This window comes from Alosa pseudoharengus, unplaced genomic scaffold (genome assembly GCF_046254945.1).
Source record: "Alosa pseudoharengus isolate Yale_2024_CS ecotype anadromous, Long Island Sound unplaced genomic scaffold, YU_APseudo_1.1 YU_APseudo_1.1_scf_2, whole genome shotgun sequence".
NCBI lineage: Eukaryota > Metazoa > Chordata > Actinopteri > Clupeiformes > Clupeidae > Alosa > Alosa pseudoharengus.
The window spans coordinates 6,870,510-6,895,740 of NW_027468663.1; the positions used below are offsets into that span (position 1 = coordinate 6,870,510).

Sequence of the window (25,231 nt, forward strand, 5' to 3'; positions counted from 1 at the left end):
TGTGAGGAGGATATTAGTTGTGTGTGAGGATGGAGAATAGATGTAGAAGTATAGGACATTTAGGGTAATTCACAGATAGGGTTGGTTGGCAGGAGTTATGGGCAAGAAGAACTTACTGCAGTTCCAACTCATTCATTACCCAGAGGGCTGACATCAGGAATGTTATGAAGACCATAAAAGGAGTAAAGGTTGCAGAGACTTATGAGAGCCATGTTGGGGGGATGGGGGGGGGTGAGGGTATGGGTCATTAAATGCATGGATATTTTTGACCGGTGTGATGACCGGACCATGAGGCATACAACCGTGGGGCCTCACCTGAATGACTAGGTAGCGTGAGGGGTCCCGGGCCATCTTGGTGAACTCGGCGATGAGCTCCCTGAAGCGCGGCCGGCTGTCGGCATCAATCATCCAGCCTGCGGAGGAAGAGAGAGGACAGAGGGGGCGTGATGAACGGCACAGACCGGGAGAGGGCAAGGCCGAGACCACCATAACTCATATGGGAGCCCACGGAAGGACTCTGCGTCTCTCCTTACATTTCACCATGATCATGTAGACGTCTATGGTGCAGATGGGGGGCTGGGGTAAACGCTCGCCCTTCTCCAGCACTCCCGCAATCTCACTGGCCGGTATGCCGTCGTACGGCTTGGTCCCGAAGGTCATCAGCTCCCACACGGTCACACCTGCGGAGGCAGGACAGCTGTATTGTAAACACTGCTAATTTAATGCCACTTGTATGTTTGAACTGGGATTAAGATGATTAAGTATAAGTATATATACTGTTTTGATCCTGTGAGGGAAATTTGGTCTCTGCATTTATCCCAATCCATGAATTAGCGAAACACACTCAGCACACAGTGAACACACAGTGAGGTGAAGCACACACTAATCCCGGCGCAGTGAGCTGCCTGCAACAACAGCGGCGCTCGGGGAGCAGTGAGGGGTTAGGTGCCTTGCTCAAGGGCACTTCAGCCGTGCCTACTGGGGTTTGAACCGGCAACCCTCCGGTTACAAGTCCGAAGTGTTAACCAGTAGGCCACAGCTGCCCCATATGAATGGATTTAACGGTTGCTTACCATAGCTCCAAACATCGCTCTGGTGATTGTATGTCCGATGAAGTATGGACTCAAGAGCCATCCATTTTATGGGAACCTTTAGATAAACAGACCATTTTCAGAAGTGTATGGTATGTAGGGTATGGAAACAATGTAGGACAGGATTCCATTTTGTAATACAGGAATGATGCTGTTTTATTGGGCAATTAAACCATTTAAATGCTCAAATATAACAAATATAAATGCTTAAATATAACATAACGAGTCAAAGAAAGAAAGAGACAGACCTTTCCACCATCTGCATGATACTCTTTTTCGTCTGCATTGAGGAGCTTGGCCAGGCCAAAGTCTGTAATCTTGACATGCTGTGGAGTCTTCACCAAGACATTTCTCGCCGCCAAGTCACGGTGAACCAAGTGACGGTCCTCAAGATAGTTCATTCCCTGCAGTTGATGGACAAGCACAGACGTGACCGTGTGCAACCTCAGGTTAATGCTAGTCTCCAGGGCGCCATCACCCATCATCATGAAACCCTCAGGCAGGGGAACGGATGACGCGCAGCCGGCAGAAGGATTTGCTGACTGATGTCATTTGAATGACTGAACTGCTTGCTTATTTGCACATGTGCTGGTCTATATTGGAGCCTTTTCTCTATATGAGCTTGGCAGTATGCTTAGAAACAAATTACTTCCTCTGTGTGTCTGGAAACAGTGTCCTACTCGAGCATGATGTGCCACATGTTTGTGTCACTGTGGCAGGTAGCACAGCTAATAATAATCTGTTCTCATACTAGGAGTTGTGTTTATGTTTGAAAGCCTGTGTTTATCTTTACCTTGGCGATCTGCACACACCAGTTGAGCAGGTACTGGGAGCCGATGTTGTCCTTGTGCTCCTTGACGTAGTCGAGCAGGCAGCCATAGGGCATGAGCTGTGTGATGAGCTGCACCGTGGAGGTCAGACAGATGCCCAGCAGCCGACACACGTGCGGGTTCTCCACACTGGCCATCACATATGCCTCCTATGTGTACACACGCACACACGCACACACACACACACACACACACATCCAAAGAGGAAGAATAAGGGTTTAAACACATTCTCTCATGATAATGCGGTACCCTATTGTAATTGATTGTGCATCACTGACAGCAGGACTGAATTCTTGGCATAGATCTGAACAAATCAGAGGAGGACATAGAGAACATACAGGAGCTGACAACCACTCATGCAGTCACACATACACATACGTCTATATATTTGGATGGCTGTGAATTTTATAATATAATATATATATAATAAATGTACATGTGTTATATAACATATGTGCTATGTCCTGTGATGTCTTTTGTATTGTGGCTGTGGCAGCTTACCCTTTTTTTTTCAAAACAAATTTCTCCCTTGGGAGACCCAATAAAGTAACCTTGCACCTTGAACCTTGATATTTACTCATCAGTTTCATATCAAATGCTGTTTTGTCAGACGTAACAGGGCTGTTTACATGTCCTTGTTATATTTAAAAGAAATACAGATGAAATGTCTACAGAAACTGAATTTATCTGAATTTATTTCTTCCTTTTTCCCATTTCTGGGAAGGGGAACACTCCTCCTCTTCCCAAAGGAACACATTCCACCTTAATGAACTCAAGATTACAGCATGAACTCAGTCGCTTGTTTCCAAAGCTACGACATTCTCTGGAACAGTAAAATATTTCGGGCGCTTTGGACAGCGGATATTGCGGCGGCTTGTTTTCCGGGCCCCGTTGACCCTGTGTCCACGAGTCCCCAGCTGCTGCGTCCTGAAGCATCCCCTGACTAAGCAGCGTCCAGACACTACTGCTCACACCCAGCCTCTTTTCACAACACAGAGCCACTTCAGCCTACAGTCAACGCTACACCCACTCAGTCATATCCACAAGCATCTCACAGTCAGCATGTGTCTAACCAGGCCTCCCTGAGCACCCCCATCAGTTTACCTCAGGCCATGCCTATGTGATGCTATACAGCAGTATTACCAGGTACATGAATGACATATATCTCTATGCAGGCATATGTTTTACATTTTACTGTAATTGAAAAAAACACAATACACTAGTGTAATTGAAAAATGATCTCCTGAAATGCTGGATAGCTCAACATCAGTCTATATAAAATAAAAAAGAACTACTTTTACTCACATCCAAGATCTCTTTGTTGGCCTTGGGAGACGTAGCCTCTCGTAAGACTTTGATGGCAACCGGAATTTTCACGTCTTCCCCCTCAGGAACCCACAGACCCTGCAAAGATAAACGACTCTTTGTAACCTAGTAACAATAACCCATAATACAGTAGTTCCATCACTTTTTTAGACACAACAGAATGAGTACAGCAACAGTACTTTAATGCAGAGAATATTGGGCAGGACAGACAGAAGATGCTTAGATACAGCATGCCTGGGAGTCGACTGACCTTATACACGGTACCAAATGCTCCTGACCCCAGCACTTTGATCTTTTTGAACTCAGTCTCTTTGAGGATTCGCAGCAATGCCTGGTTGGGCGTCTCTCCACTAGGTGTCAGGGGCTCCACCAACTGAGAAGACAAAGATGAACTTGGTTCTTGAACCATGAAAAATGAGTGCTAGTGTGCCTAGTGAGAGATCTCTTAGAACTATAAGCTCATGTCCATAAGGAAAAGTAAAGCATGTTTGCTCCTTTTACCATTAACAGGAGCAAACAGTATCTGGCCACGCTGCAGAACTATGCAGCCAAAAGACCTTAGCAGCCACTCATATTTATGTAGTACCATATATTCATCTTGTATTATTTATGTAGTGCCATTAACAATTTACTTTGCCTCAAGGGTAGCCCAACGTGAGCGCTAAAGTTTCGCACCTCTCTCTCCTGCAGCAGTCGGCGGAGTGTTCTCTTCCTCTTGATGTGGCGTCTTCGCAGCAGCACAAACACACCCAGTGCCAGGATGACAAACGCCAGCAGGCCACCGACCACTCCTGCGGCCACCATCGACAGGTTGGAGTGGCTGGACAAATCACCCAGAGCAGCTTAGTGACTTCTGTGTGTACCTCCATACTACAGACACCCTTTCCTATATGCAGTGGCTCTCTGTGGGGTACCACTGTACTTCATCTAAGCATGTGTTATGCAGTGCTCAAAAACTGGTGGTTTTTGAACAGTTTAGAATATAGATATACTGTATCCAAGGTAATATCTAGCTTTCAAAGCCTCGCTCTTGAATAAAAGTCTTTTTTCAGGATAAGTGCAGTGAACAAACTGTAAATAAGTATCCCTTACATGATGTAGTCTTTGCAGTCTTTCAGCTTTGGACCTGTGCATCTGAGAAATAAACAAGACACTGAAGTTAATTTAGTTAAAAGGCCCAAAATAGTTTTTTAAATATTTGTGCATTTTTCATATAATGCTGTTAAGTGAGCAGGTTAAGCCAGCCTACCCTTGAGTACAGTTCTTGTGGCATGGCTGACACTCCCCGTCTTTGTCAGCGTACTTCCAGATGCTGGAGCCGTCTTTTGCGGGCACACCATGGGGGCAACGCTGGACACAGTGAATGCCATCTTTAAAGTTGGCGCACTCCGTGCACTGGTCAGGACCCTGAGGGCATCAAATTCAGGTATTATCTGATGTCACAACAGAACCAATATTTCACAAGAACACATATTTGAGTGTTAAATCATATCATAGTATTTCAACTGTGGTTGACATCATTTCAAACATATATTCAGACATACAGATGCATGTGGCACAGTGGTTACCCCCACCATCGACTTCAAGGCAGCGCTGCCTGGAAGGCACTAGGGTTAGAGTTAAGGTATGGCAGTGTTGCCTTGAAGTCGATGGTGGCAGTGCTGCCTTGAAGTCAACGGTGGGGGCCCAAAAGACCATCAAGTGCTTATCAGTGAGTCCAGGGCACTCTAACATAGTCCAGTCATAACCTATTGTTATTTTGACTTGTGTTTAATACATTTGACACTACACATTGACGTAACTTACTGAAACAACTGGGCTATGTTGAGTGCACAAATCATTTGTTACAGTGATAAGCATAGAGCATACTGTACTCACAGGTCCACTGCAGGTCAGGGTTCCATTTAAGGGCTTGCACTCTGAGTCACACTGAAAACAGGTCCTGTTAATCTCCGATTCCCGTGGTTCTCTACAAACAATATTTTTTATTTATTTTTTTTGTTATTAAAAATGTAAGTATTTTGTTTTTCACTCATTTGTTTTTACAAAGACAGGCCTTCATCGCTCCCGGCTCGATTCTCCCCCAACACCGTAGCTCACCCTTCCAGTAGGTTGCAGGAGGCGACACAGTGTCCATCGCGGATCCTGTGCAGGCAGGAGAAGCACATGTCGGCCCCTGGACCCCAACAGCCATCAGCCGTGCACATCTCATCACATGTGCTGTTCTCCGCAACTGAGAGGACATGAAAAGGGATGGGTCAGGCTCCACAGAAGGACTGACCCTCTCGTGTCTCCAGGCAGGGTAAGCCTATGAGACTGGCCATGACTCTTGGTTTGACTTATGCCATGTATGAATCTTATGTCATAAGATTGACATAACCAAGTCATGGCCAATGCCACATATTCTGTTTTAAGTCAATAATAATGTTATGCAGCCCAAATGCAGTATCATATAAACAAAATACCCCAAACGGTCACACGTTGCAATCACATTATTAAGATACCAACTGTAAGATACCAACGGTAATGTCAAAGCATGTTTATGCTAAAGCAGTTAAAATGATAGCAAGTTGTCTTGAACATTACAATGCTAAGTAAAACTTTTAGGAAACCAGGCTGAGGTGTTTTCTTTACCACATGTCTGCATGTCTTTGTTACTTTTCAGGTTAACTTTCTGCGTGCGCAGCTCAAACAGGCGACTCCAGTGTGACACCTTGGTGTAGCAGAGGTTCTCGTTCTTTATAATGGCCACTTCGCCATCACTGATACTCTTCAGTGACCGCAGGCCCAGGTGGGTTATCTTAGTGTTGGCGACAGCGAAGCTCACCACTCCCCTGTTCATACACACACATAGACAGACAGACAGACAGACAGACAGACAGACAGACAGACACAGACAGACAGACAGACAGACACACACACACACACACACACACACATGTTTTAGTGTTTGAACTGCTGGCTTTCATGGACATAAGAGTGCTACAGAAAACACAATGCAAATACTAAAGGCTACTAAACTGGTCGGAAGCAGTTGGAACTCTTTTACATTTTTGAGAATGTGAAAGAGTGATGTGTTGTGTTCCCTGATGTGTTCATTGCACTACAGTCACTCTTTTGTGGGTGACTTACTGTTTTTTGGTTCGCCCACGGATCACTTCAAGGTTTTCAAAGGGACTAAGGGAGGTTAGACTTTCAGGCCAGTCCTGGATCAACAAGTACCCTTCAGACACAATCAGTTAGGAGAGAGTTATACAGGCTTGCTTTAAAATAAAAAATAAAAAATGTTAATATGCCAATTTGAGTTTTAGCTTCTGCAAATCACATTATATTGATAGCCTAAATCATATCATTTAGGATAATTAGCTTACCAGTGATTTCTTTAACAGACTCAAATACGCTAAGCTTGGCAGGATCCAACTTTGGTGTTTTTGTATGTTTATCTCTGAAAATCACAATGAATTATATTTAGGACCACCTTGATACATATTTTTTTCTACAATTTAAACATTTATGGGAGAAATCAAAGTGATTGCATTGTATTGTGGTTTCACACAGTCCATCAAATGAAAAAGAGTGTCAATGTTGAGACATTACCTTAACCAAGCTATGGGCCTTTTTCACTCACCCGTGAATTGTTGTGTAGAGTATCGCCACATCGCCATTTATCTTGGTGCAGTTTTGAAAGGTGTCAATGTTGCTGGCGTTAATTGACAAGATGTCTTTCAGCTTTCCCATTCCGAGGCCATGGCAGACTGAAAAAACACATATAGACAATCTCAGGGAACATCTTCTCTCTGATAAGTATAAGTATAAGTATATATACTCTTTTGACCCCGTGAGGGACATTTGGTCTCTGCATTTATCCCAATCCGTGAATCCGTGAATTATTAACACACTCAGCACACAGTGAGGTGAAGCACACACTAATCCCAGTGCAGTGAGCTGCCTGCTACAGCGGCGCTCGGGGAGCAGTGAGAGGTTAGGTGCCTTGCTCAAGGGCACTTCAGCCATTCCTACTGGTTGGGGATCGAACCAGCAACCTTCCGGTTACAAGTCCGAAGCCCTAACCAGTAGACCATGGCTGCCCCTAAGATAAGGAGAAGGAGGATTGCTGCTGGATCCCCACCCTTACTGTCACCTAGGCTCCTACTCATAGAGATGAAATGGGATTTGCAAAAAGACACTGGTTATCTAAACTAGTTATTTCCAGTGGAGCATCAGCTGTGTTGTATATTACAAGGGCCATTCTTCCCAGAGCAACTTGGGGTTAAGTGCCTTGCTCAAGGGCACAACTGTGGACACAACTGCTCCTTAGCCACTACGCTACCACCGCCCATAGAGTTGAGATGAGATTTGCAAAAGGACACAGGTAGGCCACTAGCTTACCTTTGGGACACAGGCCTTCACAGGGCTTGCACTTCCTGACCCCTCCCTCCTCGGTCTCATAGTGCTTGGAGCTGCATGAACGCACACATGCTCCATGGTCCGTCACCACATAGTTATCTGCGGATGGTATCAAACTGATTAGGCATTAATCTTTAACACATTTCAATCACAACATGAGGATATGGGCGAAGCCTTTACAATCATTTGCACAAGCAGTTGCGTAATCAGTCTTTATTTCAAACAGCCTAAGGTACAGTGTTGGTCATTGTTATTGTACGCAATTAATCCTACGCAATTTTGATAAAAAATGCATACAGTCATATGTTCTTAACTCCTAACTGTACGTGCTCATTGCAACTGCATACTCCTATAATAAGTTGGCTGTTTCAAGTGAACTAATTAAGATTCAGCACACAATGTTTAATGTAACTCACAATCATTTGGGTCTGATTGTACAAATCAAAAGCTCAAAAAGTATTTTTGTGTCAGTGTTCCAAAACACCTGTGTCTATGGCTTTGCCATCCATTTAAGAAATTCAAAGTATGACCTGTGTCAGAAGCAAGGTTTTGAAATCTGTGTGTTTGTGAGACTGACAACTGGTGTCACTGAGGTGTGCACTCGAATTATGTTGCATTCGCACAACTTATGATTCAGTCATTCTCCTGGTTTGTTCAGACTGTTTATATTTTAACCAGGATGGCCAGACATTGATCACAGATCACTGAGCACTGACCAGAGATGCCAGCATGCAACAATTTGAACCCCTATGGGCACTTGACTGAATACTAAAGATGAAAGTCGAGTGAAATTTGAAGAATATTTGGGGACATAAATATTTGGGGACATGCCTGAACATGATAACATGAGATGAAATGAACAGGGATGAAATGAACAGGGATCTAGAAAAAGGTTGCGCAGGCTGACTCCTTACGTGGGGACATGCCTGAACATGATAACATGAGATGAAATGAGCAGGGATGAAATGAGCAGGGATCTAGAAAAGGTTGCGCAGGCTGACTCCTTACGTGGGGACATGCCTGAACATGATAACATGAGATGAAATGAGCAGGGATGAAATGAGCAGGGATCTAGAAAAGGTTGCGCAGGCTGACTCCTTACGTGGGGACATGCCTGAACATGATAACATGAGATGAAATGAGCAGGGATGAAATGAGCAGGGATCTAGAAAAGGTTGCGCAGGCTGACTCCTTACGTGGGGACATGCCTGAACATGATAACATGAGATGAAATGAGCAGGGATGAAATGAGCAGGGATCTAGAAAAGGTTGCGCAGGCTGACTCCTTACGTGGGGACATGCCTGAACATGATAACATGAGATGAAATGAGCAGGGATGAAATGAGCAGGGATCTAGAAAAGGTTGCGCAGGCTGACTCCTTACGTGGGGACATGCCTGAACATGATAACATGAGATGAAATGAGCAGGGATGAAATGAGCAGGGATCTAGAAAAGGTTGCGCAGGCTGACTCCTTACGTGGGGACATGCCTGAACATGATAACATGAGATGAAATGAGCAGGGATGAAATGAGCAGGGATCTAGAAAAGGTTGCGCAGGCTGACTCCTTACGTGGGGACATGCCTGAACATGATAACATGAGATGAAATGAGCAGGGATGAAATGAGCAGGGATCTAGAAAAGGTTGCGCAGGCTGACTCCTTACGTGGGGACATGCCTGAACATGATAACATGAGATGAAATGAGCAGGGATGAAATGAGCAGGGATCTAGAAAAGGTTGCGCAGGCTGACTCCTTACGTGGGCATTTTTTCACACAGGTGGCTCCAAAGCTGTACTTCCCGTATGGATTGGGGACCAGCTGGTGCAGAGTGCTGTCGTAGATCATGAGGGGGGGGCAGGACTCCTTACACGTCCCGTCTTCTGAGAAATTTCTGCAAGCCTGCAGGGGAGACAACCAACTAGCTTAGACACACACCCAGCGAGCTGCAGCAGTCTGTTAGTAAGGCTTTCACTTCCAGCACAGCACCCACCAAAGGCCCATCATCAGCGATCGCCTCTGAGGAAAGTCTGGTCGTCTGTGACATGCCAATTTACTGGCATCTGAAGTCACACGGTCAATGTGATTCCGCATATAACTTTTACACACGCGCGCACATACACACACACACACACACACACACACACACACACACACACACACACACACACCCACAGGCCCATTCAATCACACACACTCATTTGTAGGATGTGCAAGGATGTGCAAAGTTTGCAAGAAAGTGCAAAGTCGTAAAACTAAAGCTAATAAATAGCTTTAATAGCTTTAATAACTAGGTAAATTAAAATGTTAATTTAACTAATTTAACACTGTTGACAAGCTAATGTAACACCGTTGACAAGACCTTAACCACAAACACTGATGAGTCAGCTCAATGCTCCAACAAGCCAAACAATAGTTATAGTTCATGCATGAGAACTTTGCTTGTTGTAAATTATGGCCCTAAATGTCTGTTAAATTGTTAGATATCAGTAAATAATGGAGATTTTTCAAAGACTTTCCATTATAATGCAGATGCACATGCAATGTTACCTCTTTATATAGCTGTATGGTAACACAATGATATTACAGGCAACAATATTACAGCTAGTTCACATGCTACACTTGAAACACAAATGTACATGAAATAGGAAAAAATAATACCGGTATACATTAAACTGAAAAACATATTCCTGGCTGGCTGGCAAGCTTCAGTGCAACACTGGAGACACTTACAAATCTAAGAAATACAAGCTCACATAAGACATCCCAAGTCAGCACATCAGACTACAAATCAAACTACACTAATTAAAGAGCTGGCTGCATGAGCACAGCTGTTTCACATTACAGCTCGGAGACTTGCGGCTGACCCAGCTCTGGGGCTGGTCAGTCAGTTGGCCGGCTGGGAGGCTCACCAGGCAGTCGGTGGGCCGGGGTCCGGTGCAGCCTGCTGCGCAGTACTCGTTACAGCAGTCAATAGGCCGGGGCCCTTTGCAGCGGCCCGAGCACTGATCCGCACAGATCGTCTTGGTTACTGCGGGAGCGACACAAAGCAGGAGAGAGACGACATGGAGAAGATGAGATGTAGTCAGCTGGCTAAGGCATGTGGTGAGTCTCTTCTTTTTAATCAGATAACAGGCAGAAGCAGCGAGTTGTCATTTCACAGGATCTTTCTGGCAAGATCTATGCTATATTAAAGTGACTTACACGTCTGGCAATTTTTGTAACCTGGAGCCCAACAAGATCCATTAGGGCAGCTTGGATCACACTTTTTACCTACAGGTAAAAAACAAAATGTTATGCATCTTACAGTCAATAGGTACCTATTTCTTGTCTATATACATAGTTTATGATGAATGTACCCACCGATGTCTTTATGAAACAAAGCTTTCTTAAGCGGCAATCAACTTAATTTAAGCACCAGTTGATAAACAAGGCATATGAATACTCACAGTATTTGTCATATTTCGGAGTAGGGAGGTCCATACTGGGATTTTTCTTCATGTTCAGAATGTCCGCCCACTGTATCGTCTCCACATTGCAGAGGCAGTTGTGAGAGAACTTCACACCTCCATTGATAATTTCTGTGAACGTGAAAGCGAACACCAAAAGTCTGATTGCTAATCCCTCACTTCCTCCTCTTCCACGGACACATCTGTGAGTATCAGCCTGAGCAAGTATGCCACAAAGCAGGCCACTGTAACCTGACACAAAGATGGAGATTTTTGCCCCATTGCACACACCAACAGACCAGATGTGATTGTAAGCCTCGTAAGATGGCTAACACGGACTGACTGTGTGACCAAGCCAGTGACATACTGTAACTATGCTAATGACTTCATTAAATTAGTCTATCTAACAAGACACTGAATCTTCATTATTCCACTGCATTCAATTTAGCATGTGGATTTGACTAAATGAATGATGCATCATTTGGGGATGTACTGTAAGTCAGGTGTAAGGGCATGCTGGCTAGTCAGGTGTCAGTATATCGGAGGGCCTGTGGAGGTCTCACCTGTATGGTTTCACCTGTGAGGTCTCACCTGTGAGGTTTCCGAGGTGAAGCTCCCTGGTCACGGAGGCGTTGGTGCCTTTGTTACAGTTGGACAGCACTGCCAGAGCAAACTCGTCATTGTAGAGGGTGTGGCCTCGGATGATGTGCAGGTTGTCCAGCGGTATCTTGGTAGCCGTGTTGATGGCAATCAGAACATAGCCTCCAACCTCCTGAATATTCTGTGAGAAAGGATGTTCACGAGGGGAATAAACTTCACAGAAATAACATCACAAAGCACATCTCTTGCATTCAATGCTTACATCTTTCGAACACACACGTTTCAATTTTCACTAGCACTGCATGTAGGTATAACAGATAAACATTTATTTAGTGCACTATAAAAAAATAGCTCTTGCTGGTTGAGTGACATCTCACCTTTAGGAAGGACAGGTCATGCTGGTCGGAGGTATAGGTGATCTCCAGGTTCTCCAGGACTACAGTGCAGTTACTGTACATTTTTACCAGGTTTTGGTAGTGATCATCATGTGTGCCCAAGAGCGTCAGTTTGTTGTTTGAACCTTGACATACTGCATGGGGAGAGAAAGGAAATCAGTCAGTGTGTGCAGTGCACTCAATGCTTTCATGAAAACTAATATTCAAATATAAGTCACAAAATGAGAACTGTATTGCTTCTTACAGGTTTGAGACTGCATGTCTGTCACTACAGACATCACAGTTCGACAACTAGCTTCTGGCAATTTATATTTCTGCTACTGTTCTGCTACTGGTACAGACATGGAAAGATGTTTCACAAAAAAGTCACGGGAACACATAACATCCAGTCCACATAAAAACCATGACAGCAAATGTGAACCTGGATTTAGATTCACTGAAGCTCACTAAAATGGTAGGCGTTTGTTTGAACTAGACTTCAGTGCAGTGGAAAGAGTCTGTTTTGGGCCAAGATAAATAAAATGAATACAGCTACACTCCATGGACCCAGAATGTTGCACCACTGACAGGAAAAACTGAGAACTCCAAGGTTCGGTTAGGACTATGCAGATAACTGCACTGATATAAGACACTGACTAGAATCCAGAAAAAAAACTGGAAAGATGAAACAAGATTGGGTTTGAGTTGGCTTGCTCTGATTGTGTTACATCACACAGTGTCCCTCAGCCATTCTGGGTTTGAAGTGTGTACATATCTGCTGAAAACTCCCATAGATGCTCTATTTAGTTACTCTGAGTGTACTGCTATGTTCTTTTGTTAGTTCTAATATGCTTTGACAATCTAGAAGGCATTCCATCTACATTAACCAGTATATTTTGGGTTAATCCTGACTATTAGAAAAAAAAAATCAAATCAAAAGAGGCAAAGACAAACAGATTGATATTAGTAGAATGATATGCTAGATATCAGGCTTGTGCAAAATTCCAGAATTAAATTGAAACTGGCTCTTAAATTCCAATTCAATTCTTGAATTTCACTTGCATTTCAATTGAGGTAGCAAACAAGAAGCAGAATTGTAATTCGAATTGTGCACAACCCTGCTGGATATCAAATGAAACTACAGCTTAGAGCAAATTAACCACAGCATCTTTATCAAAGCCCACTTTTCTGAATAACACAATAGAAAAACTTTGTTCATGCAATACCTTTTGATGGCAGAGAAGATATAAGATAATTACCGGTAAGCCATAATTATGTCATTTGAGAGAAAATTGCGGCTGTCTGTTGTCGGCAAACACATCTAAACCGTCTCAACAGAAGTACCATTGTTCCCAAGGTCCTTTGTCACTTTTGGGAAACAATGAAGCTACTTAAAAATACACAGCAAATTACCTGGATCATCAAATCTACATTTTTCAGTGAGTAATGTGTTTTAAGAGATGCAGCATTATGAAGACAGACAGAAACAGAGTGTGTTTAGGATAGAATCATAAAATAAGCAAAACGACAAAACAGCTGGCCTAACAAGTTCAGATCCACAGAAAAAGTCTTGTCGTGGCACATTAATTCTGAGTCACCACCTGATACATAGCATCCCCTTTACTATAAAATCACCTGCTTAAGACTAAGTTGCAAAATGATGAACACGTATTTATGTTTTAGTCTTACAGTCTGCTCTGGCCTTTCAGAAACATGACGGATACAAGTGCTGTTATGTGCCATGATCATACTGTAACACAAACAATGATTTTGTTTGTCTTCTCTTCTAGTTGTCAAGGCTTGTTAGCATTCTTGACGGAAATGTCGGCTCTTGACGAAAGAGGCTAAACTGCACCGAGATTCAGAGTGGATTCACTGGAAACTCACGTTTGTGACTTGATCCACATTCTCAGGCATATGCAGAAGCTGCATGTTGGTTCTTCCTTATCAACCCAGTAAAACAAATGTATGTAAAAACTATTGTAAATGGGAAGTGCAGTGGTCTTGGGACCCAAATGGTTTTGTTCAACTGAAATGGCAGCCTGCATTTTTCATTTGCTGGTGACAGGGAGCCAGCCCACATCCTGCCTCCCACCTGTGTAATTCTCTGGATTTCTATTTTACTTCATTACCTTGGACAAGACCAAAGAGGTTAGAGGTAGGAGGAAAGAACATCTGCCAATCTCTCTTTCTTTCCATCTCTCTCTCTCTCCACTTCTCATTAATCTCAGCCTGTTGAGACTATAGCGAGTAAATGCACCTTGTCCAGACGCCAGGTACTGGAGACAAGCTACAGCCCTGAGCTGCCCATTTTAATTAGTGCACAGGCTGAGATTTAATTAACTCTGATTAGTTCCTGCACCATCACACAGGTGACGCAAAACAAACGATTCACAACAGAAACCATGTGACAAACCAGGTCTCCAAAAACGAGTGTGAGCAATAAAGCAGAGTTTTCTTTTATTTTATTGATAATGTAGTATCATGGGTTAAATCATAAATGTGTTTCCACTGAAGGGTTGAGCCAACCCTGTATTGTGCATGTTTACAATAGGCTGTCACTATAACAAAGCCATATCTATGGTGCAGGCAACCTCTCATGCTCCAAGGAGGATGAATTCATAAACAGTAGAGCTCTAATGAGCACTAGTTACTCATTTCCTGTTTCCCGACACCACAGGAACAAAGGCTTGGCCGAGTAAAGTCCCTCCAGCGGCTATCTAGGGTTGGTCCATAACCAGTCCAGGCTTGGACTATATGGAAAGCAATTGTCAGTGACAGCGTGTGCTGTTCCTATGAATCACAGAAGAAATATGCACATGCTGTTTAATTAAATGCAGATATTCCTAATGGTATGAAGTGCCTGGGGATATGTGTCTGTGCATAAACACACAAAGGAACGCGTCATAATTGCTAGAATATCAGTAGATGTATGTAGTAGATAACAGTCTAGACAGGAGATAATGATGCGGATGTTCTGTAAATGAAGTGCTGATGTAGAAGAAGGTATCCTAAAAGTAAGGAATCTGAAATCATTCTGCATGGTGTAGAAAACTGGGGAACTTAAGGACAATTTCACGCAACACAGTTTCGTTGAAACAATATCTAACCCCTCAAAAGAAATTTACCATGAAATGCACATGTATACACTAGAGATGTAGGACTCGAGACCGGTCTCGAGACCAATTTCTGCTTTCTTGGTCTCGTCTCGGACTCGTTCCTTCAAAGACTCGGTCTTGACTCGGTCTCGGACCACAGTGGGAGGAGAAAGACTCGTAATTTCAGACCGAGTCCTCGAGACCAACGCATTTTTTATGTTCATATAAAAAAAACACACAACACATAACAACAATAATAATAAAATGCAATGTTGACCGGCATTATTTAAAAATGACATCCCATAGTGCAATGCAAAGATACTGCCGTCAGAGCCGTTTATTTATCTCTATGGCTCTGCTGCCGGTGAGTGTATGTAGGTCAGCATAGTCCATATTAAGACGTTAAGACTGCTCCTCTAGACAATTCCCAATCTAGCTTAGTCTGTAGGCCTAATGGTTGATTATTAACTGGGGTGATATTAAATTATGAATATGAAAACTGACATGTTTTTATGGTCTTGGTCTCGACTCGGTCTCGACTCCTAAAGGACTCAGTCTCGACTCGGACTTGCTTCCTCAAAGACTCGGTCTTGACTCGGACTCAACTGTATTTGGAAACCAACAGACTCGGTCTCGACCCTTCAAAGACTCGGTCTTGACTCGGACTCGGCATAGGCGGTCTCGTCCCCATCACTAGTATACACAGACACACTCACACACACACACAAGCAGACAGATACACATGTGCTTATTCAGTTGGCATGTCACTTGAGAGATGAGGTCAGCATGACTGGAGTGCCAGGCGCACCTCATATAAACTCTACCTGCGTATGGTCATAAAAGCCTGCCTGAATGCTGCACTTCCACCAGATGTTCTGTCAACTCACTGGGCAGGCTGCCAGGGTGACACAGGTATGGGCTGGACCGGATTGCCCTCTTAGAGTGCCTGCACTGCCCTCTCTCTCTCTCTTCCTGTGATGTAATAGCAAGTGTGAGACAATAGCAGGTATCTGACTACAGGTACAGAACATTCCCTCCCATGCACGTGGAGCAATGTTTGTGTGAACGCGTGGCGCTTCAAGAGGCTTCTGATAAGAGGGCGTGGGAAGGATAATCTCAACAGGCTTTCAGCATTACCACACCACAAAAGCACTGGCTGCAGGGACAAAAAAGGAGCACAATGAATGGTTTTGCTCTGCGGTCAAATTTCATCGACAGCACCATGGAAGAAATGGTTCTGAAAATGGGCGTATGAGTGTTCTAATGCACGTCTCAAGGCATACTTGTACTTCGGACACCACATAATCAAAGAGAGTGGAGGTGTAGCACTTGGCGGGGCTGATTATGATCAAAAATATTTGAGCAGACATGAGATCTGTAGCCTATGGCCTGAAGCCTGGCCACTGGGGCTCCTGAGATGGGATGATGGTGGCCCTGAGATGGTGCTGCTGATGGGTGACTGATGGTCCACAGGACACACATGGCCATGTCTGGCCTCTTCCCCTCTTTTACAGCCTGCAATAACATTAGCCTCCAGCCAGAGTGGATTAATCTGGTTAGTGGAAAATGTATCCATGATTAGAAGGAAGCGGTGTGTATAACTGATTTTTTTTTAATTTATTTTCCCCCTCTCAACAATAAAAGGGCATTATATATTGCATAAGCAAGCCATTTCCTTTGCAACAACAGCAAAAAAAAATCAATGTCATATGAATGTCCATATTAAGGCTTCCGTTTGAGAGGTGAACAATTGCCCAGTTCTCTTTGCCATGACTACACAGAAACAAAGAGAAGGCGACCCAGCTGGTGAGTGCCCAGCTTTCAGCTTTAAGTGATGCACCACACAGCTCTAGCAAATAGTGTTTCAGCGCACAAGTAGACAAAACAGATGGGGGTTTTTTGCTTTATTTTGTTGGTTTTATTTGGGAAGGACTTGCAGCTTGGCCTGGCTCTTCCATTTTGGAACCAGAACAAAGTCTGTGATGCTTCTTAGTGTCCTTTAACTCCGTTTTCCAGAGCATCGCAGCAAATCTCAAAGGCCCGCTATCGGCTAGCAAGGAAAATAAAGAACTTCCTCAGTACTTCCTGTGCATTCAGCCCACGCTTCCCTCTCCCACTAAGTCCAAACAGTCCAAGGAGGGACAGGCGGACACACACAGCATCCTTCAGCATTGTTTCAAGCGAGGCGCACAAGGCCCGCTACAAGATAAATATTCACAAACACATAGACGCGCAGTAATGAGATTCTTCTGAGCTTCAAGGTAGCGAGATTGAATTCAAGTTGGTCTTGCTCTTTTCTTGCTGAATTTGAGATCACTTCCTCCTCTGTGTGGGAGAATCTACGGGACCGCTGGGAGAAGGGGTCTCAGGGTACATCAAATGAAGGGGGGATAGGGGGTGAAGGAGAGGAGGAGGAGGATGTCCTCTCTCTCTCTCTCTCTCCCTCCCCAGCATGGCCCCCTCTGACATTGCAGGAAGTTCCTGGTATGGGGCCCCGGTCAAAGAACCACGGTGCAAAGCCAGATGTGAGCGGGCTCTGGGGAGGCTGACGGGGGCGTGAGGGGTGCTGGCGCTGGGAGGGTGGGCCACGTGTGTTCCTGGGGCCAGATGCAGAGGAGACCCAGTGGCCCTCCTCAAGGCTAATTTAATCTTCAACTGAAGGAAGCACTTGAGGAAGCCCGGAGTTAAACAAAAAAGAAAAGAAAAGAAACACTCCAATGGTAAAGTGGTTCCTTTCAATCCTCCCCACTTCCTGGTTAAGTTTTAACACCAATTTATAAACAACACAATAAATCAAGCATGCTGCGGCTGACTAATGTGGGGAGGTGAAAGTGTGGGGAAACCTTGTTACGTGAATCTGACACACTCACTCATCTCCCATAAAGGTTTTGATAAGAGAATTGACCAAGAGCAGTGATAACTCATTTCACAATTCTGTAGCCCAGGCATCCTTGTTGCTCATCTGTGATACAGACCATGGGAGTGTTTGACACACCTTATGACACAGCTGCGTAATTCCCGTCTTGCTGAAACAGCCCGGCGGAGCACGCAATCACCAGCCCACTGCTGCTGCCTCCACACACTGTAATGTATGGCCAACATGAGAACAGGGAGTGGCATTTTCTAAAGAGCTTCAAACTTCAATGAGCAACATATGAGGCGATCCAAGCCAGTCCTGAAACAACAGTAGGCCTTCTATGTGTACATATCCATACATTCTAGCCTATTCTTGAATTTCCCCTGGGGATCAATAAAGTATCTATCTATCTATCTATCTATAGGTTTTTTCCTTTACATTTGTATCTAATATTCACACTAATGTCTTGTTTTAACAGTGGACAGACAGTGAATGTAGACGAGCTCCTTTACCTTTTAAGTTATTTCCCTGCAAGGAGAGGAGAGAGCGAGGGGTAAGAATGGTCATGTTTGCTCCTTGTGGAGAACCTCGGGTCTTTCCATCAGCAGGTTATCTGCAGACACTCGATGTTGCAGTTTGGCAGTGTTTATTCAGAGCCTTAAGAGGAATGTTGGTCAAAAGGGCCGCGCAAACACTGCCCGTAAGGCTAAAGTTAGCCCAGTGGCCGGCTACTGCTAGGCTTTGTCTGTCTTCTGGCAGTGGTGGCATGTTGATTTCACGATATATTCAGCATTCAGAGTTTACCAGATGCACACAGACTTGCTATTCTACCAGCAATGGAGCCATGTACAAGTGAATGCATAGGCCTCTCAGCATGAATAGTATCAATTACACTATCACATGAAAATTTTCTTCCTCGGCTCCAGAGAGACAAATCCTTTCTTCATTATAGCAGGACTGTATAATTATTGCATTCACTTAATTGAATGGTGTTGTGCACCATAAGGAACAGTGCTACAGTGGTTCAACAATTCAGCTATCAATGACTATCTATTAATGCACATATACACAACAGATAATTGATGCAAGCTTATTAAGATGTATTGTGGTATTGTATAAAATATAAACCAGCACTTCTGCTACGAAAATGGAGATGAACGTCTTTGTAAAGTCAAGACATTTTATGATGGCAAATTACTTCTTAGTCCATATATAAAAACTGAACATAGCATGATAGTCGTTTGGACAACACAGTGGACTATGGCATATGAAGGTCAACATGCTGGAAGTGTATTTCTTAGCTGTTAAAAGGTCATCTTTCACACACTGACAGCAGGTGTGAGGTTCTGTTTTATCAGGTGCTACCTTGTTTTCCTTCCATAAATGTATGCTTGCATCATGACACAGCTGTTGAGTAAAAGGCTATTCTCCGACCCCTGTAGAAATACCTCTGCCACATCCCTCCTGGCTGCGTAAAGGACTGCAAGAGGGTCATGATGGCGAGACTCAGAAGCACTCAATGGCAATAAACAACCCTCACTCATCAGAAAAATATCCCATGGCACTATATATGCCACTGGGGAAGTTGTTAGAGAACATGCTAGCTGGGTCCAGGGGATTTGTGTAGGTGTGTGTGTGTGTGTGTGAGAGAGAGAGAGATGGGGGGGGACAGGAAGAGAGCCTTTGACTCTGCACTCTTCCCATCGGAGGTGTTATGGCAAGGATGCTTCAGAGTGCAGTCATGGCTGTGAGTGGGCCAGTGTTTGGCTCCTCTGGGCACTGTTCAGCAGGCTCCCACGGGCGCTTCCCTCCCAGCGCGCACTGATCGGCTGCGTGGTCATCAGGAGGTGCTGGGTGGGTCGGAGCTAGAGGCAGACCTTCAGAATGAGAGTCCCTCAAGCCCCCACGACACCCAACCCCCAGCACGCACACACACACACACAGACACACACACAGACACACAAACACACACATACATACACACACACACACACACACCTAACTTGACACACACACAAACACACCTAACCACACACACACACACCTAACTACACACACACACACACACACACACACACACACACACACCTAACCACACACACACACACATACAGTACCTAACCACACACACACACCACACACACACACCTAACCACACACACACACACACACACCTAACCATACACACACACACACACACACACACACACACACACACGACTACACACTATCTTTATATGCTTTGCTCATACCAGGAAATCTGTCATTGCACAGACCATATTTTACATTCCTTAAAAAAAAACACACACACAGGCTCTTCAAAAAATGCTTTGACATGCGCATATGTGAAGTGGGGGGGAAACACACACACATATTTTTCCTTCAAGCAGCAACGTCTCATGCTTCAAAGGAGAAGCCCTCAGTCCCACTGCCAGCGGTCCTGCATACAACACCACTTCATCATTCACACAGGAAAGAGAGTCTGTCTGGGGAGAGAGCGAGCTTGTGACTGAAAGAATGAGTGAGTGAGTGAGAGAGAGAGAGAAAGAGAGAGAGAAAGAGTGAGTGGGTAGGGATTCTAGGGAAGGCAAACTGCTGTGTCCTTTTCCCGTTTGAGACATCCTCCTTACTATGCAATAAAAGGATGGCGGGGGAAAAAAATGAAACGGGTGCACCGCAGTCTGAAAAACCCACACATTTCACACATGATTCCAGGCGGGAATACAAAGCAGCTGGATTTGGGAATCCCCTACTGACCCACGCTTTCCCAACCCTTACCCTGCTACAGACCTTCAGAGGATAAACAGAGGAATGACATCTCCCGCCTATAACCATCTAGCCATGTTTGTATGGCCACTCACTCTATACCGGTACTGCAGATAGACTCTTTGGCAATCTGTGTCTTTGTGCACAAGGCAGCAGGGGTTAAATAGCTCTGGTTTCGTGGCATCTGAGTGGCTCTAAAATAGTAAAAACAGGATCCTGATGACGGGGGCGCCAGGCTCGGCCGTCTTTAAATGAGCTCAGGGAAGGTAAGGCTCAGTGCAGGGCTGGGGTTTCAGTCCGTAGGCTGTTTCAGTTAGTCATCTCTTACTCACCGTTACACTCTGTTTTACGCATTACTACGCAGCCAGCAGGGCCCATTCTGGGCCCAGTGATGAATAGTTTCCTCCTCTAGCACACACTGGCACACATGCATGCACACTGACACGTACACACGTGCACACACACACACACACACACACACACAGGCACACACATACAAAGTGGCACACGTACAAACAGACACAGACCTAGACAAACGCATACCAACATACACCCACATCCACACACACACACCCACACAAACGCAGAATGAAATATTGCAGGGTCTGAAAAAGAAGGATGGGAAGGAATCTGTTTTCTTCAGCCTCGTATGTGCTAACACTGCGTCCAATCACAGTTTCACAGCGTGACGCCCAACGTGGCCTGCCGAGACTCGTGCATGACGCATCAGATCGCAATGCCTAAAATGCAAATGCGGGGCCAAGCGCTCCGGGTCTGGGGCACAGCGGCAGCAAGGCGCTGCGTGGTCATGCTACGAAAATTCCAAGTGGGAAAAAGGAACTAATGCAGACCATCTCTCGCTCTCTGCGATTTCACAACACTCTCTGTGACTTCACAAGCTCCTGTGGGGTGGGAAGAGGGGCCGTTTTAGTTGCTGGGATGAAAATGGAAGTGAAAGGAAGTATGAGCCGACGATGTTTGTGTAGGTTGTTGTGCTCGAGAGAGGAGAGTCATCCTTTCCACGGACGAGAGGACCCAGAGCGTGGCAGCCAGCACATCCCGAAACAATGGCTGCTCTTGTTTGAAGTTATCATCACATCCGAAGCCAGTTGTTTTAATGACGCCCCCTCAGCAGACACACACAAAAGGCCTTCTTGCCGTCTGTCTCCCGTCTCTCATCTGGGTCTGACAGAGACGGGGAGGGGGGTGGGGGGCACTCTTCATCTCCAGTGTATGGGTGTAGCTCCACAAAAATGTCTTGGCACGAAATCAAGCTCTGAAATATGAGCAACTTCACTGAGACATGGAGATATTCCCAAAGGGTGTCTGTTTGCAGCCCAATGCATATTAGAAATGGAAAAAAAAACATTAGCATAGCAGGACATTTTTCAGTAAAAAGTGTCCAACACTGAATATATGAGTACGAGACAGTCACTGCTAATGGGCTGACATGTCCCAGTATGCTGCTGTGGTGCTAGTGTCAGTGGTGCTGCTTTGGACACACAGTATGGCCTGCTGGTTGAAATGCATCTATCAATGCAATCTATTTCTGACCTTACACATTATAGGAGAAATCTTTTAACCGGACTGCTAAGAGTTTTTTGAGCCTCTGGACCAGCACATATATGTATAAATATATATATATATATATATATATATATATATATAAATATATACATATATATATAAAAGTAAAGAAGTTAATACATAGTTATTTAATGCGTCAATAGCTGCCCTAGGATTTAGCAGCAGTCTCAAGGATCTCCTTTTGTCAGAGTAAATTGGTGTTATCCACTATTGCCTTTCTATGAGAGAAAGACTCATTTTTTGCAACACCCCACAGAGGGACTGCGTCATACAATGCATTTCAGTTTCCTTCAGCTGCACTCACGGCATTTTAAACATGCATCGGCGTTGTTTTAAACTATGCTCCGTGCGGCGCATAGCGTCACGTCTGAGTTAAACACAGCAGGCAGCCCCGGCGTCAACACTTCAACAGGTCCGCTCTCTGGCCCCCTCAACCCAAACAACACGACCAAACAGTTTTCACATGCCGTCCACCAGTGACATCAACATTGTTCCTCGGAACAGATGTTGCACTCCCCGCACAGCTGCCGGGCCATTTCCTGTGACGACGACAACGAGCCTCTCCACCGTCCCGGCCAGTGGAGATGAAATAGTGACTGAGCCAATGGCAGCAGCCTGAGGGCCTCCGGTCCAAAATCAAGAGCAGAAGAGAGAGGTAGAGAGGAAGAGAGAAGGAGAGAAAGGGAGATAGAGAAAGAGAAGAGAGAGATAGAGAGAAGAGCGAGATGGGGGAGGGATGTGTGTTTTTTCCCCGGCGGGCCACACAGCTGCACAGCATGGTGGATGCTACATGAAGAGATCGTTTGCAGCAAGCAGGTGCGAGTGCCGTGACGTGCGAGAGCTGTGCGTTCTCACAGCAGTCCAGCCCCTGGCCAGCTGACAGTGAAGAGAGAGAGAGAGAGAGAGAGAGAGAGTGCATCAGAAATCAGCTGGAGGTGAAACATAAAACAGCCAGGTGACTCACGTGCCAGGCTCTGACCACACGCCACACGCTAAGTGCAGTTCCTCTAGCCTGTCATTATTCCCCGCTTCATCCTTGTGAATTGACAAAAACGCAGTGGGCAGACTCTGTCCTCTCGCTGCTGGAGGAAGGGCACTCTCTATCAGTTAATCTGCAGGGACATGCTTTGGTCAATTGGTGTGGAGATAATAACAGTGAGCCCCTCGCCCCTCCCCACCCCCCTCAGGGATTCTCCTAACAGTGTCAGGAACAGCCGCCTGTGTAGACACCCTCGGTACATTCCGAGCATAGCTCTGGCCCGTCGCTATGAAAATCACCTAACTGGGGCAGTTGACCTCTGACCCTTTGGCCATTTAAGCTTGGCCCAATCACCCACTGATACACAGGGACGGGTGATTACTCGCCAAAGGATAATCACGTCTCAATGCTGAAACAAGAGCTTCGATATTAAAATCTCAGAAGCTCTGGATTGCAGTCGTCTATACGTGCGGCTTTGCTTCAGTGGGTAAAATATCTGGTTCTGTGTGGGAGTTAATCTGGCCGGCTGGCTTCTTTCCAGATTTATACACAAGGGATATTTCCAACATTTTTACAAAAAGCTTTTCTCAAATCCGCACGCACTCATGGAAACATTCTGCAATGGAATATCTATGAATCTAATCTTCCACTACAGTGGTATCAGTTTGGACAAATTCTATATTTTCATATAGATACTGTACCATTTTAAATAAAAATTAATAACGAAAAAGAAAACAGCAACCCTCTTGTATTTTTTAAGAGGGATCATACAAGAGGCCAAATTTAGAATGTATTAATTCTACAGTATGACCCAGCCAGTGTAACTCAAGCAAGTATATCCGTATGGTTACTAAGCTCAAGAGAGACTAATGACTGACCCTGGTTTAGAGGGGACAACCTTACAACGTGCAGCTCTGGACTCCACCTGATTATATTTCACAACTGACTCCAAGTGAAAACGTCCCTTTCCAAGAGAAAGGTGCTGTAAAAATGAAGGCAGTAAAAAAGAAGAATCATATTTTGTATGTGTCATATTTTAAACGAGTGTTGAATTGAATTCAGTGCAGAGAGCAATAGAGGCAGAGGTGTGAGTTGTGCTTTGAGATCAATTTCACTACAATCCCATTATTCCAGTGTAACAATAACAATAACAATCAGAAGACTGCATTATTTTAAGTAATGATTAATAAAAGGACTGGGGTACATTTAGGTACAGAATAGATGTGATTCCACACACCAATCAGTGTGGAACACCAATAATTAGTGTGGGTTCTTACCGTTAATTATAGAGTGTCAAAGTGTGCTGTCATGGAGAGTGTTTCCACATGTTTTAGGAAAACATTTGGAATATGCTTTTTAATTATATTGCATGTGCACATGCAATTAGTCCATTTGGACCACAGAGAGAGTAGAGAGAGTAGAGAGATTCACATGGTAGGCTGTTTTCCCTCCTAGTATATAAAACACTAGCCCTTCTTGGGAGGGCAGTGCTGTTCAATTGTTAACTTGCCATCCATACCACATGCTTTGGTTTGTTCCACTTAAACGACCCCCTCAATCCCTACAGATCACCTGACGCAGGTGCACAAACACACTTTAGCAAAGATTTGTACACCAACTAAATCAACTACACAGCTCTCATTGGCAAAAGTAAAGACAGAAAGACAAGGCTGCTAACAGGCCTGTGGAACTGAAGGGTCAATTTGCTTAGAAAGTGATGATCAGGTCCAGAGAGAAGCTGTTCCGTGACTCAAGGAGGATGTTATGAGTTTGTCTATTGGGAGCTCTAATCGAGTGAGCTTCATGAGTCAGTCGTAATTAATAACTGAGTCGACAAAATAAGCCCTCTTCATTATCTAGCGGAAGT

At 44.6% G+C, this 25,231-nt stretch overlaps 1 protein-coding gene across 1 annotated transcript in view; it reads right to left on the reverse strand.

Annotated features, from left to right (window-relative positions):
• egfra (epidermal growth factor receptor a (erythroblastic leukemia viral (v-erb-b) oncogene homolog, avian)) overlaps positions 1–25,231 on the reverse strand; it is a 56,710-nt gene that overhangs the window by 22,895 nt on the left and 8,584 nt on the right. Inside the window, exons 2-24 of the mRNA XM_076293508.1 lie at positions 12,081–12,232; positions 11,695–11,884; positions 11,104–11,235; positions 10,859–10,927; positions 10,567–10,685; positions 9,415–9,556; positions 7,637–7,753; positions 6,876–7,002; positions 6,619–6,692; positions 6,380–6,470; positions 5,882–6,081; positions 5,348–5,480; positions 5,126–5,216; positions 4,497–4,654; positions 4,340–4,381; positions 3,923–4,067; positions 3,498–3,620; positions 3,227–3,325; positions 1,885–2,070; positions 1,340–1,495; positions 1,074–1,149; positions 534–680; positions 316–413 (exon numbers count right to left, since the gene is read on the reverse strand). Of these exons, the coding sequence (XP_076149623.1) occupies positions 316–413; positions 534–680; positions 1,074–1,149; positions 1,340–1,495; positions 1,885–2,070; positions 3,227–3,325; positions 3,498–3,620; positions 3,923–4,067; positions 4,340–4,381; positions 4,497–4,654; positions 5,126–5,216; positions 5,348–5,480; positions 5,882–6,081; positions 6,380–6,470; positions 6,619–6,692; positions 6,876–7,002; positions 7,637–7,753; positions 9,415–9,556; positions 10,567–10,685; positions 10,859–10,927; positions 11,104–11,235; positions 11,695–11,884; positions 12,081–12,232 (2,867 nt within the window). The remainder of the gene's footprint in view (positions 1–315; positions 414–533; positions 681–1,073; positions 1,150–1,339; positions 1,496–1,884; positions 2,071–3,226; positions 3,326–3,497; positions 3,621–3,922; positions 4,068–4,339; positions 4,382–4,496; positions 4,655–5,125; positions 5,217–5,347; positions 5,481–5,881; positions 6,082–6,379; positions 6,471–6,618; positions 6,693–6,875; positions 7,003–7,636; positions 7,754–9,414; positions 9,557–10,566; positions 10,686–10,858; positions 10,928–11,103; positions 11,236–11,694; positions 11,885–12,080; positions 12,233–25,231) is intronic.